Consider the following 14038-nt stretch of genomic DNA (forward strand, 5'->3'; position numbering starts at 1 on the left):
CACTTAATGCACTTTGGCATACGCGTAAATTGCCTTTGGAGCAGGCGCTAATTAAGGGAGCTTTGCCCGGGGGCTGCGAACCCGCACAGTCGCCGCCGTGTGCCCTTCCTCAACCTGTTGACCCGTCCGCCCATTTGTCACTGCCTGAAGAACACGTTCGTCCCCATTTTTATTCATTTCGTGGGCTCCTCTCGGTTCTTTTTTGGGGTTCTACTCTTTAGCAGGCCTGACCATATTAATTAGCTTGATTAAAATTAATATTTGCGCAACTTTTGCGACGCCACAAAATGTTGTCGTCAGCTGGTGGCAAGCAGAGCGTGTGGACTGCGGGCTGTGGCAAATATGTGCAATAAATAAACATTTCTTGCCCTCTGTGTGTGTGCCCCGATGTGACAGCCCCTGTGGCAAGGTACTCCAACTGTAATAAAGCAAATGTAAAGACAGGACTGCTCCATTTTATTGAGCGGAAGAAGCAGCCACCTCTGCCCCCCCTGCCCCCCACTCGCCGTGGCAATCTGCGGAGGCAACTGGCAACAAAGTGCGACCGGGATAAATCTTGATGCGTCAGTCGTGGCGGAGCGGAGGGTCTCAGTGAATGGAGCCATGAAAAATGTTGGCGCATTCAGTCCCCCCTCCCCCCACGACTGTGTGAATGTCACCATCATCGCCCCCTCCCCTCCCCTCCCCTGCTCTGGCTCTGTGCTCATCTTCATCTTCCATCCAGAGTCACAGCCCCAATCCCATCCACGTTGTCGTCGCTGTTTATTTGGCCGATTCCGATTCCGTTTCATGTGCTTTTTGTTTTACGAGCATAAAGATAAATTCACACCAGGAGGGGGTCCAACCTGGGGCCCGGATTACACACGTGAGTGGTGTGGTGGCCAGGACCGGTCTGGCCACCCGCCGTGACCGTTTTCGGTCATCCGATTTATTTATTTATTTATAGCAACAAATTGCAACGTCAACTTAATCACCGAACTCTATTAGTTTGGGTCGCTCGCTGGTCGCCGGTCGGTTCCTTCGAGTCCTGCGAGTCCTCCGTTTCGCTGGCAAACTCATTTCACGGCTTTGTACAAAGTCATTTCTCTTGGTCTCATTTCTGCCCTCCATCTGTACTTGTATTTGTATCTGTATCTGTGTGTGTTTTTTTTGGTTATGGTTCATTCCCCGCCCTTGGGGGCGGCACTCAATAAAACAACTTTAATTAATTAATCATTATTCTCTGGCCTGGCATTTCTGCCTAGGCTCCATTGTTTATTGAAGTTATCCTGCGGAATGTGTAGCTGGAGTGAGGGGGGAATGGAATTGGATTACAATCCTAAAACTTAGTGGCTTAGTCCCTATGATGGCAGCGGCCGAGACTCTCTCCAGACTGGAGAGCGCCTTCTGGCCCAGACAGAGGGAGGCACAGTGGGCGATTTGGCTGATTTCGGGGAAGGAAATGACCATTTTCGACCTTAAAAATTATAAATAAAACATACACATCCTCTACTTTTGCTTTTTCTGCTTTTGTTTCGAACGAAATTAAAATTTTGGACCTTAAAAAAGAAAAATAAAACATCCACAGAGGCCAAAGAAGCAGTGGCTCCTTTTCCCGCTTTTGTTTCGAATGCTTCAAAATGGAATCACCAAAATAAGAAGAGTAACGGCCATACATTTTTTTGGTACACAATTCTTTGGGGTGGGATTTCGAAAGTGACTCCAGGCGCTCTCTCAAAAGTCACTCCAGCTCTACCGCTCTCTTGTATGAGTCCATTGTTGGCCCATGATATGGCATCAGCAGACAAAGAACTTCCTGGAAACATTATTTTTCTCTATTAGATTATATTGAAGGCTGTGAAAAGTCAGATTCAGACTGCCAAACCGAGTGAAACACATATTTGCTTCTTCCTAAAATATTTACAAAGTAAACAGAAAATTTAAATTAAAAAAATATATATATAAAATTAAAAATATATTTAAAAATTCCCAGTTTGTACCTTATTTCTTTAAAATTCCTTAAAACTTATCCTTTTGGAAGATAAACTTTTTTCATTCCTCTCGAAGAGCCAAATGGCCCACTGTGCGGTGGGGGGGGCTGTGGAAATGTGGGGTCTGGGGGGATCCTTAAGTGGCGTCTACTACCCCTACTTATGCCCTACACACATGATTCATGGATTCATCTACGACTGTGGCGATAATTAATCATATTGGCTTGTATTTGGAACCCTACTCTAACGCCGACTGTGATTCTCTCTGATTCTCTGAGGCCCTAACTCTAGATTGTATTGTAAGTACGATATACGATAGTACGATAGTATTGCTCTCTGGATACACTGGATGCACCACCGTGGATGGAGGTCCTGCGGTGCAGCGCACAACAAACGAAAAACCCAAAACGATTCCTTACGTCTAGAGAAGGGGGGGAAGGAGGGGTTCTGCAGGGGTCTTGGGGGGGGGTGTTCAATCACTAGCTAAAGAAAAGCCATCTACTTATCCTACAAGAGAGCAGGGGAACACTCTAAGAGGGGGCTGGGACTCAGGGGTTAATCACATTATCGAGTGGGGGATAGAGTGGAGGGGGAGGAATGGGGGAGGGTCTCTCCTCCTTCTGGAAGATGATGACTGGCTGATTGGAGGAGCTACTCGTATCGTGACTTATCTAGGCGTTATCCCTAATGCGTTTGATTGCTTTAAGCTGATGATTGGTCAGTTGCACACGCGCTCTGGCTCTGGCTCTGGCTCTTGGCTCTTGCCTCTCGCCTCTCTGTGGTCTCTGTTGGGGGAGGGATTCTCTTGGGGGGGGGGCTTGGGAGGCGCGTGTCTGTCGAAAATAATTGCTTGGTGTTTGCTTCTAATTGACGAGGACTGGGCGGAGGACGGGGGAGGGTCTAACCTAGGCCATTCAATGGCACCGCCTCGACCTGCACCTGCACCGGCCCTACCTCGGTTTCTGGTGTTTCTGGGGTCTCGTCCTCTTGGGAGTCGCCCAGCGAGAGGCGCGACTTGGCCGCCGTCTCCATGGACTTCCAGGTGCCCCCGCTGGTGGCCTGCTGCAGGGAGATGCGCGGAATGGACTTGCAGCTGCCTATGATGCTGCTCATATCCGGCGCCCTGGTGTCCTCCGACTCGGCCAGGGCGCTCAGGCTGCAGGCGGCCGGCGGCAGGATGCGGTGGGGGAAGCGCGGCGAGCCCCTGACCCGCTCCCGCAGACTGGGCGTCGGCTGCACCACCGACGGCCGGCGGCTGCTGGGCAGCTGAAAGTTCACCCTGGTCTCCAGCAGCTTCACATACCTGCCGTCGGGGGCGGGCACGGGTCCGCCCAGATGCTCCCCGGAGATGGTGGAGATGGAGGGCAGCAGGAAGCCGGGATCCTTGGCCAGGTGGTCCAGGTGGGTGCCGCTTTGAGTGAGCGATCCGCGGTGGATGGCCTTCAGATGCGTCCGCCCGTTCGAGTTGGACTCGAGTTGGACGGGGAGGCCGCCCGCCTCTGGGCCCGGATTCTGAATCGGGGAGTTGTAGATGGCATTGCAGGAGGCCGTCTGCGAGGAGGGAATCAGGCGGGTGAAGAGGCCCATGTGCGACTTGAAGGCCGCCTTGAGGCCCTTCTGGCCGTCCGCCAGGCTGGCAGTGGAGCCCTTGTTGCTGGAGGCGGTGCGCGAGAAGATGCCCCGGAGGCGGTCGATGAGCCCCGTCCGGCTGGTGGCTTCGGTGGCCTGCTGGTGGGCGAGCCGCAGGTTGATCAGGTCCTGGGCGGGCAGGCAGGCCTCCTCCAGCTGCGGCTGCGAGGCAAAGGTCACCGATCGCCGCATCGGGATCTGCATGTACTCCGCCGAGGGCCAGCTAGCGCGCGGAATCACCGGCGGGAGCACGGAGAGCAGCAGGTTGGGCAGGATCCCGGAGATGCTCGGGGTGCGCGACTTGCTCGGAGCCGGCGTCTGCGACAGTCCGCTCGTGACGGTCAGCTCTGGCTTCAGGTGGGCGTGGCCTCCCTGCAGCAGGGAGGTGGACGAGGACGTGGTCGTCGAGGCGGTGCCCAGACCGGACTCGAGCAGCCGCTCCAACTTGCGGATCTCCGCGTCCAGCGCCTGGATCTCCTTCTTGTAGACCCTGTTCTGGACCTCCACGCGATACTGCAGCTCCCGGCGATCGTCGACCACAAAGCGTCGCGTGTTGCACTCCATCTTGAGGCCCATGCTGTGGATCACGGGATCGATGATGTCATCTGCGAAGAGAGGATTACTCTGGGGATTAGTCGGATCCAGTCGTGGCACTCACTTCGCGCCCAAATGTCGTGCAGCTTCGGGATGAACAGCAGGCACAGCGTCGCCGTGGTGGAGGTCAAAATGAGGGCCGTGATGGTGATGAAGGCCAGCGTCACGCGCTCCGATATGAGGTTGGCCAGGACGACGACAATGGCACTCGTGATGACCACGCTGTACACAGAGACGCCGATGTACTGCGAGTCGTTGAGGGCGGGTATCTTCACGTGGCGCGTCTCCCAGGCCATGTACACGCCCACCACCAGCAGGAGGCCCTTGTAGGCGTACAGGACACTCAGCCACGTTTGGGTGTGCTGCGAGCGGCAGACCTCCACCTAAAGGAGGCATCCGAAAGGGGCGGCAAGTGCCAGAGGAGTCAATTTACAAACATTGGATGTCAATCCAATCCATAAAGGAGGAGCATGCGGGATGTGGAGGGTGGGGATGGGGAATGACACCTACCTGGGGCTGGTAGACAACACTCCGATCAATCGCGCTGATTTCGAGTGTCAGATTATGCAAATGCCGCTCCATGGGGTCCGTGACGACCCAGAGGGTGACGAGGAGGGCGTCCACCAGCAACAGGCCGCACACGAGCAGAATCAACTGGATGTCCTGCAGCATTTTGTCCTTGAACACGCTCCCGGTGCGTGTGAAGATGCGGTGCACCCGGTAGGTCTTGGCGAACATCGAGCCAAAGGCCAGCGAGAATCCGGCCGACAGCAGATAGACGCGTGCCTGCCACGGTTACACGGAAGCCCATAAGGATGTGTGTAAGTGTCATGTTTTGGGGGCCAGCAGCAAAGAAAAACAGAACCGAACCGAGCCGCACCGAAACAAGCAAAAGGGAAACAACTCATCAATGGGGCACAACTCAGTCCTGTGGCCTGGGTGGCAGGCTGCGGTGCGTCTCGGTCTCAGTTTTATGCAAATATCACATGGAATATCACAAAAGTTGTAAATTTCCCTGTCATGTGTTTGCACTTGTTCTCTGGGGGGAGGAGGGGGAAGTGGAGGCGGGGGTGGAGGCGGGGATGGGGCTTTGTCCCGCTTCGGGCCCAACACGAGAGAGCCTTAACAATAACAAAACAGAAGCTGAAACAGAAAGAAGCAAGCCAGCGGAAGGAATAGAGCCGCAAGTCGAGGGTCTAGATACCCTTGACAAATCCAGGATTTAATGGTTTGCCGTACAAATTTCTCATAAGCGAAGGGACACGGAATGCTGCTAATGGAAGAGTGGTATTGGTATACATAGTATATCGAATGGTTTGATTTTCTGAGCGAAACTCTTGGCTTAGCCAGAGATATGGAGGCACTTCCACTACTATCTCGCACGGGCCTGTACATTTATATGTATTAAATACATATTTGAAATATTAAATATGAAACAAGACTTATACGATTGGTTTTTTCGGAATACCAGGCGAATAGAAATCAGCAGAAGGTCCGCTGGCTCTTATAACCGATGCTCAAAATGAGTAACGCCTAGAAGGAAGCGTTTCCAACCCCATAAGATACATAATATTCTGGATCAGCATCAATAGCCCAGTCGATTGAGCCATGTCTATCTGTTGAATGCCTAGTTCTCAGAGTCTAGAAACGAAATCTTGTAACCAGACTCCTACGATATCACACTGAATCTAGTTTGCTTCCGACAAGAATCTGTAGCATCCACAGTTTTGAAGATACGCGAAAGCTAAATGAGAATGACCATATCTAACAGATTGGCGCATCTAGATCCGATCGGACTATTATTATAGCCAGAATCAACAAATTAAACACTTGCTTACTCGCTTTCTGTCTTTCTCTCACACACTCTTTGTTGTGCAATGTGTGCGCCGTCTGGTGGAGGTGCGCCGTCTGCTATTAGCCTTGAAATATAAACGAGTTTATTTCCTTCTGCTAGCTGGAATCTGAATGAAGCTGGATAATGATGAAAACGGTGGGAAATGCCCGTAGAAATCCTCTAAGCTTTTGGATGTCTTCTCGTCAAAACCTTGATACCCCCTGCAAGAGCATAGCAAGGCAGAGAGGGCCTGCAAATTTCCCTGGAGTGGCGTTTAAAGCCACTGAAGGCGAAGCTGAAAACTGAAGTTGAAGCCAAAGAGGACATGGACAGGGAAATGGAATGGACAGGCGGAAGACAGGCGGAGCAGCGGCAGCTGAAAATCTAAAAATCTGAATGGCTCTAGCTTTAAGAGGCAGCCCGTCAGCTATTTATAGCCGGGGAGCCGGGGCTCTGGCTCCTCATCCGCTCAATCCACACATAAATAAAGCAAACACATGAGAACGCGACTCACGAAAGTTGTTGGCAGCCAGAAAACTGAAAGTCATATTTGATGAGAGACGGAGAAAGCGAGGGGGAGGGGGAGAAAGCACCCAACCCAACCTAACCCACGAGAATCCTCGCAAGTCAAACAAAAGAGTGGCAGGAGAGGGAGAATAGAAGGTGGACTCACCGTGCAGACTGCGGCAAAGGAGTCTGCCGCCGAGGGCAGCGTGGAGTGGTCGAGGCCCAGCAGGATGACGGTGGCATAGACGAAGATGCAGCCCACTGCGGTGATGTTGCTCAGCTTCGGGCTGGAAAGTTTAATTGCCCTGTGGAGGAGGATTGGCGGTGGATACGCCAGTGGAAAGTGCAGAGTAAGCAACCGACGAGAGAGAGGCCCCTGCCGCAGGCCCTGGACTTACTTGAGCTTCCGAAAGTGCAGATTGAAGGCGAGAAAGGCGATGGCCAGGGCAATGCCCACGCTCGAGAGGGTGGCGATGGTGTAGAAGGCCAGTGGGGCGATGGTGGCCACTCGCAGCTTGAAGACCCGCTTGGCGATGGGCACCTGCCCGCTGTGCCACTTGACGGGTCGGCAGCGGGGGCAGCGGAAGTCCAGGGCATCGGTGGCGGGATAGTACAGCGCAATGGGCTCCAGCAGGCCCCGCTGGATCTGGTAGAAGGCCGTGGTGCCCACACGATCCGGACCGCTGAACGAGACGGGACCCTGGGGCGGAGTATCGAAAGAAGAAACCAATCAGAAGGGGCTCCCTTTTCCGGACCCTTTCTCCCGCCTTACGGATACGCCCAGGAAGTGGAGCTTGCCCATCTGCTGCAGAAACTCCCAGGCCATGTCGCTGCGCGTGTAGTCGAATCCGTCCAGCTTCGACTGGGCCTCGTTGCGGCGCCAGTGCTCCTCGGAGGCACGCAGGGCCAGGGCTATGGCCCACACGGCGTCGTACGTCTGCGGCGCGTACTGCGAGATGGCCTCCGGGAAGAGGTGGCTCCCAGTGGCACGCCTGCGCCGGCTGCTAGGATCCACATCCAAATCGAAATCCGATTGCGGTGCGGCACGCTTGCGGTTGCCACCGGCTGTCGATGCCGCATCCTGGCCATGGAACTGTGCAAATTGCTTGCGCAGCTGCGAGTTAAACATGTGATTGTTCTGCCAAGTGGAATCGAATGGAAATGGAAATGGAAATGAAAATGTCGGCGATTAAACAGGCCACAGAATGCCGCAGGAATATGGCTTGTAATGGGATTGCCTAGTCCTGGCCGTCGCCACGTCCTCGTTCGCCTCTGAACGAGGCACTAAAATGCTCATAAAAACGCGCGCGATGACAGGCAGGACTTGCAATCACCATCACAATCACAATCGCCAAGGACATGGCCAATGGCCAATGGCGAATGGGGATTGTCTAATCAAATAAATCATTCGAGGGCAGACAGGAAAGGACCTTCTGCTTACCAGTCCGCTGTAGCTGACGTTGTTCCCCACGATGCTGTTGTGGGTGGAGACCACAATGAGGTTCTCGACGGCCAGCTGGAGCTCGTGGTTGGTGCAGGCGGTGCGCTGGTCGGGCCACCACGGCGCCCCCATGCTCTCGTGCAGGATCCAGGCGTAGTCCGCCCCGAACATGCGCAGCCTGTAGGCCTCGCAGAGGATCTGTGGGGCCAGCTCCTGCGAGAAGCTGCCGATAATGATGCGCGTGTCAGTCTCCTGCGGGGGCAAGACCATTTGTCATTCGTTGCAAACACCCCACAGGCCCCCCAGCCCCCCTTGGATGCTCACCCTCAGGAGTAAAAGCTGCTCCTTGAAGTCCGTGGCCGCGAATGTGATGGTGGCCGCACAGGAAATGTTGGCTGCCTCCAGCTCCGTCACCAGATTGTTCACCGCCAGCGAGTGCACCTCCTCGTTCTGCGAGAAGGTGGTCACCGTGCCCCATCCGAAGCGCCGGATGAAGGCGATGCGCGCCGGGTTGTGCGAGGAGTCCGGGGCCACGGTGCGATAGAAGTAGGGGAACTCCCGCCTGTCGCTCAGCGCCGGCGAGGTGGAGCCGAACGAGACCTTTAATTTGAAGGAGCAATCGTTAGCAGTCCTGTGGCGGCGCGTGGGGGGGGTGTGTCGGAGGCCGCTTAAAATGCAAGACATGCCGCAAGACATCCACATGCCACATGTCTGCAAAGTTTCGCCTCTCATTTAACATATTTCGGGGGCAGTGAGGCGGGAGGCGGGATGAAGCGGCAAATGAAACTTCAAAGGTTAAATGCAAATGTCGGGAGGTCGAAAGGAGGTCGGGAGGATGCGTAAGTGAATTTGTGGACCTCATAATTTGTGGTGCGTGGCAGTGTTTATGGGGTATGGTTTATGGGGTGCTGCAGGACTCATCCCTGGCCCCGCCTGCCCCGGCATTTATGCTAATCGAAAGCCAAGCACGTTAGTTGATAAGGTTCGAGCGGGATATTTGCATTTTAATCAGCCCCAGTATCCCCCCCCAACCCCTCGACTCACCTGCACAATATTCCAGTACGGCACCACCTTGGCCAGGCTCTCGGTGACCTCCGAGCAGGCGGATCCGAGCAGCATCACCATCCGCGTCGAGGGCTGTGTGTAGATGGCATGGAAGAAGCGATCCACGCCCACGCCAGGATCGCACTGCATTCCATGAGAGAGAGAGAGGGAGAGAGGGGAACCACATTAAGGCAGATGCAGAGATGGGAGTGTCCCCCGTTTCGGCATCATAAAATTCGCGTCAAGATGCCGCAATAAACATTTTTTAAATGTCGACTTTGATAGAGCTACAGATACGAGATACGAGAGTCCTTGTATGCGGGTTGTACATTTGCGTGCCCCATCAAACCGGAAAGAAATGGCAATAAAAGACCCCAAAAACGAGGACGCAGACGATGAAACGTTGATGACATATTTCCAGCGGCATCTCCGGCTGCCAGCAGCTGCTGCTGTTGCAGATTTTCTTATTAAGTTTTAATGTTGCACGCGCCACTAAATGAAAATTCAATTTCGTAATGGGGCGCGGGAGCCCCCGCTGTCCCTCTCCACTCACCTGCGTGTCGTTGGTGACCAGCTCGAGGGTGTAGCCGGGCAGGAGGCGCTTGCGGTTGATGTGCTCCACGGCCATGGTGGCGGCCCCCAGCTCGGAGATGCCGTCCGGGCGGGGGCCCCGCTTCGTGGAGAGCTCGAAGAGGCCGAGCAGCACGATTTTTCCGTGATTGCGCTGGATCTCCGCCTGGGACATGCGGCGCTCGCTCTCGAACACCTGGTTGACCTTCAGGTAGCGCTGCCGGGTGGCCGGCGGCGTGAAGGGCTGCGCCGAGGAGTTCGTGATGCTCGGCAGATTGCTCTGCGAATTGAGGCGCTGCCGCCGCTTGACTTTCGTCCGTTTGTACTTCCAATTGGAGCGATGCTGCGGCCCCAACAACGGCAGCTCCATCTCCATCTCCAGCTCCTGTTCCGTGTGTGCTCCGGCTCCAGAAGAACGTTGCTGGAGGCTGCCACTAATTAAGGCATCGCCACCTGGCGACGGCTTAATTGCCACACTCTGATGATGATGATGGTCCCGGCCCAATCCCAATCCCAGGGCCTGCAGCTCTGCCGACGATTCCATGGCTGCGGCTGCCGCTGCCGTCCAGGCGAGGGCCAGCACCAGGCCCAATCCCAGGGCCAGCCATCGGCAGTATCTCGTTCGGGGCAAGTGAGTTATGCGCATCCCGTCGGCCATGTGCCCTGGCCCATTAATCACCAAGGCATTGGAATAGTCGTCGGCTATCTATCGGAAGGCGGCTGCAACGGCTATAAACACGGGACACAAACTCGTGGCAGGACTCCTGCTGCTCGAACACGGAATATATATCGCCTTTTTATGCACTGTGTGCCGACAGGATACGCTTATCGTTTCACTCTCCTGCTCCTGCTCCCGCCTTCGCTGCTCCTCCTCCGCTTGGATTGGCGTCAATTTTATCGCCTTTTTATTGGCCTCACTTTTGGTCTCATTTCGTTTCCACACACACACACACACACACACACACACAGTGACTCTGAAAAGTATTGGGCCATAAAAATATGCATAAGCAAGGGAGGAGAGGAGGGGAGGAAGGAGCCCCCTCAAGGCATTTGCACGCCAATTTGCCAGTCGAAAAGGATTAAGATGAAGTCCTCGATGCTCCTCCCCCCCAATCCCCCCCCACTCTCCATGTTGGCCATTACTTTTTATGCTAATGGCCAAACATTCGGCGCTTTGCTTTCACGTCGAGGCTTTTGGGCTACTTTTTCTCTGTTTTCCGAGTATCACGCGCCACAGATTTTCCTTCTGCATGCGCGTATGCATAATTGTTTCGAGATTACCCACCACCCCCCCAGCAGCAGCAGCCCCCCCTCTCCCCCTCCATTACCGCTTTTCTTTCTTTCATTCAGCGAGCAGGCGCTTAAAATAACTTTTTGGCCCATTTTGTTCTTTGCTGGGTTTTGTTCTTCGCAGAGAGGCGCAGTGGCGTGTCCGCCGGGGGGTGAGAGGGGGCGTCTCTGCCACCTGAGCCCATTGCCCTCTGCTCCCAGCAGCTCCATCACTCAATGCCCCACTCTTAGCCTTCGCTCTCCCGAGCCCCGGCCGCACCTGCACCCCAGCCACGGCTGACATTTGCCCTCCGCCCTGCTCTTAGCCCCTCTGCCCCCTTTCCCGGGCGTCTCGTGCAACTAACATTTCATACGAGCCTCTACTAGTCCTAGTATTTCTATGGCTGTGCTTGTGCACTGCGCAAAACTTAATCTCTTGATGGAGAGCAAATGCTCAAAATAATACCCAAAAACTAAGATCCCCTATGTCCCGAATTTCCAACATTGCGAGGCTTAAACTAAGAAAAATAATAATGGATCATTTTTGCTTTCATTTCATTCGAGTTTGATTACTTTTTGATTCGAAAAAAGTCATTTCTGGTTAGAGATTTTTCTTTTAATTGAATATTTCAATGGAGAACAAATGTTCCGAAAACTATCTCTATGGAATAGCCTTTGCAAAGGTCCAATTTTAGTCTAAACTTAAGGATGCTTTAACTTTAAGGTAGAATCTAGGATCTAGGATTTGAGTAGGATTCAAAATTAGATACAGATTTATGGGAAAAAGCATGAAAATAAATAAACAAATCAAATATTTCTAAAGAGATTGTGAGACGAATATTTACGCAGAATAATTAAATATCTGCATAATATCTCCACTTAGGATAGGCCAAAGTCTTGGTAGAACAAGAAGTCCTGGATATTCAAGTAGAAAATAGCCCAAATATCTTTCAAATGTCTTTTCAAATCCCAAAAGATATCTTTAAAAGACTTTGAGAAAGGCAAAGAAGTATAACCATACATAATCGTACATAAGTCCCACAGAGATAGTCTCCTTAGAGAGTTTCTCCCTTTATCGTCAGCTACCACAGCCCTAGAACTCCATAGACTCCATCAGACTCCACATATTCCAGGGTAGCACTTTCGGAGCACCCAAACACACTTCTAGAAACACATTTAGGAACTGCTGTTATTACGAAATGGTTGCTATTATATTTTCATTGCAGAAGATGCCCATCTTTGGTATTTGCTTTCTCCAAAAACTTCTAAAAATATTAAAAACCAAAAACAAACGAAAATTTACAACACAAAAGACCAACAATTGTTTGTTTCCTTTTTAAAAATATTTATACTCGCTTTGAATATCCTTTCTTTAGCCCATTCCCTGCAATATGGACACTCGCCTCATAGAAGCCATGGGAAATGGGAAATGGCAAATCATAAGAGTATTCCACCCCCACATAAAGTTGGTACCAGTTTTAGGATGGGAAATGGTTGGTCTTCATTCAAGAATTTTATTCCCAAAACAGAACACTAAATCTGCTAGATATATGTGTATCTTTAAGCACTGCCTTTCCACTTAAAACTGCAGAACGCTTGAGAGTAAAACCCCCGAAGAACATCAAGCTTTTTTATGCATTTTTGAAAGTTGAATTTCGCTTTTGAATAAAAAATAAAGTGATTTCGTTTGAATTAAAAGCCAGCCTCGAGCAATCCCAAACTTCCAAAAAAAGTAGGGGTATTTTTCGTGCAGTGCATTTATGAATATTTAGCAACTGTTCTGCTCGGCTCTGCTTTTGGGTCCTTTCTATTATTCTGCCATATTTCACAATTGTTGCCGTGGTATTTAAACCTGCACTTATTTATGGCCGTGTGTGCAGTCCTCCCCCCCCTTGCCCCACCCCCACCCCTATGTGCCCATCGGCCCCTTTAGTTGTTATTTTCATGCTTGACATAAATTATGCAAAATGCTGGCTGCATTTGTAATTCTGATTCCATTTTGTGTGCTGCAACTGTGACTGCAGACAGCTACAGGGGGGCGGTAAGCGGGTGGAGGGGGGGACACTGTGTGGCAAGATAATAACTAAGGGAAACATTCAGTTTCCAGCGTTTAATCCCAGCTAAAACCTCTGCTAATCCCCATTAGAGGGGCGGGGACTCCTCGCTCTCAAATCAATGATCATCAGAACAGCCGGGATATGTGGCGTGTGGCACAGCTCACTTAACTGGTGGCACCATGCAGCACGCAACAAATACTCCTTCTCATAATCTCGGTTTCTCTGCTCAGATGAGCATCCCATAGATCCCAGGCGCTCTTTAGTAGGAAATTGCATTCATAAATATTGCGTATACGCCACATGCCACACACACACGCACACACAGGCACACACACACACACTCCAGCACCGACACTCTTAAATGACAATTTATTGGCATTTGAAATGCGTCTCCTCCATACATATTTGAGGCCGGAGATAATTCTATTTGTTTTATTTACTTCGAACCAGAGACGAAACGAAGACGAAGACGTGGACGTGGCCGAGGACGAAGTTCGAGGCTCGAAGGAAGACTCGGTTGCCGTTGCCGTTGCCGTTGCCGTTGACGCTGGCTTTCTCCCGGATGTACACGCACGCGACGAGCTTCAGACCGCAACTGTTGTCCGCCGTGGCAGGCGCTACGCTTTTGACTGATAAATCCGTGATTCCCTGATTGAAGGATGCTGCAAAAGGGATGCCTCGTTCAACGTTCAACCGGCTTCAGTCGGCGGCGCTCTCTCTCTCGGGCTTTGCCACTGCGTCGGCGCTGGCAAAAGCGCGCCAAAAAATTCATTCATGAAAAGTCTCCGCCAAGAGGTGGTTGGGGGGTTTGGGGGAAGTCAGCAACAAGCTGGGGAAAATTGAAAAATTGGTTGGAAAAGTTGAAGTTTAAATTATGCAAATTAATGCCCAACATGAAACTAAATAATTTGCAACTGTTTTAATGAAAAATTCATTTATCCTGGAGAGCAGGAGAGCTGGAAATGGAAGGACAGGCAGGCATTTCCTGAGACTGAATCCTGGCCAGCACAATGCAAGGACACTCTTAATTACGGCTGCATTGGGCCTGGGAATGCCCTGCATGGGGGGCGGGGGAGGGGATGGGCTTTTCCCAGCTGCCCTTTTTCTCAGCTTCGATTACGGA

General features: G+C 52.1%; 1 protein-coding gene across 2 annotated transcripts; it reads right to left on the reverse strand.

Moving 5' to 3' along the window:
- Positions 1-1204: 1204 nt before the first annotated feature.
- Positions 1205-13608, reverse strand: LOC108163581 (gamma-aminobutyric acid type B receptor subunit 2). Of its 2 annotated transcripts, none has more exons than XM_017298952.2 (11): positions 13356-13608; positions 9573-10563; positions 9020-9163; positions 8300-8575; positions 7976-8227; positions 7307-7672; positions 6933-7234; positions 6701-6839; positions 4704-4979; positions 4258-4576; positions 1205-4204 (listed from the first exon to the last, which is right to left on the reverse strand). In XM_017298952.2, exons 2-11 carry the CDS (start codon positions 10245-10247, stop codon positions 2871-2873), a joined length of 4083 nt encoding a protein of 1360 aa, XP_017154441.1. In that variant the 5' UTR covers positions 10248-10563; positions 13356-13608; the 3' UTR covers positions 1205-2870. The 2 variants fall into 2 exon arrangements, with proteins under 2 accessions (XP_017154441.1, XP_033249528.1); XM_033393637.1 differs by having other exon boundaries at positions 13317-13608.
- Positions 13609-14038: the final 430 nt, after the last annotated feature.

This window comes from Drosophila miranda, chromosome 4 (genome assembly GCF_003369915.1).
Source record: "Drosophila miranda strain MSH22 chromosome 4, D.miranda_PacBio2.1, whole genome shotgun sequence".
NCBI classification, from domain to species: domain Eukaryota; kingdom Metazoa; phylum Arthropoda; class Insecta; order Diptera; family Drosophilidae; genus Drosophila; species Drosophila miranda.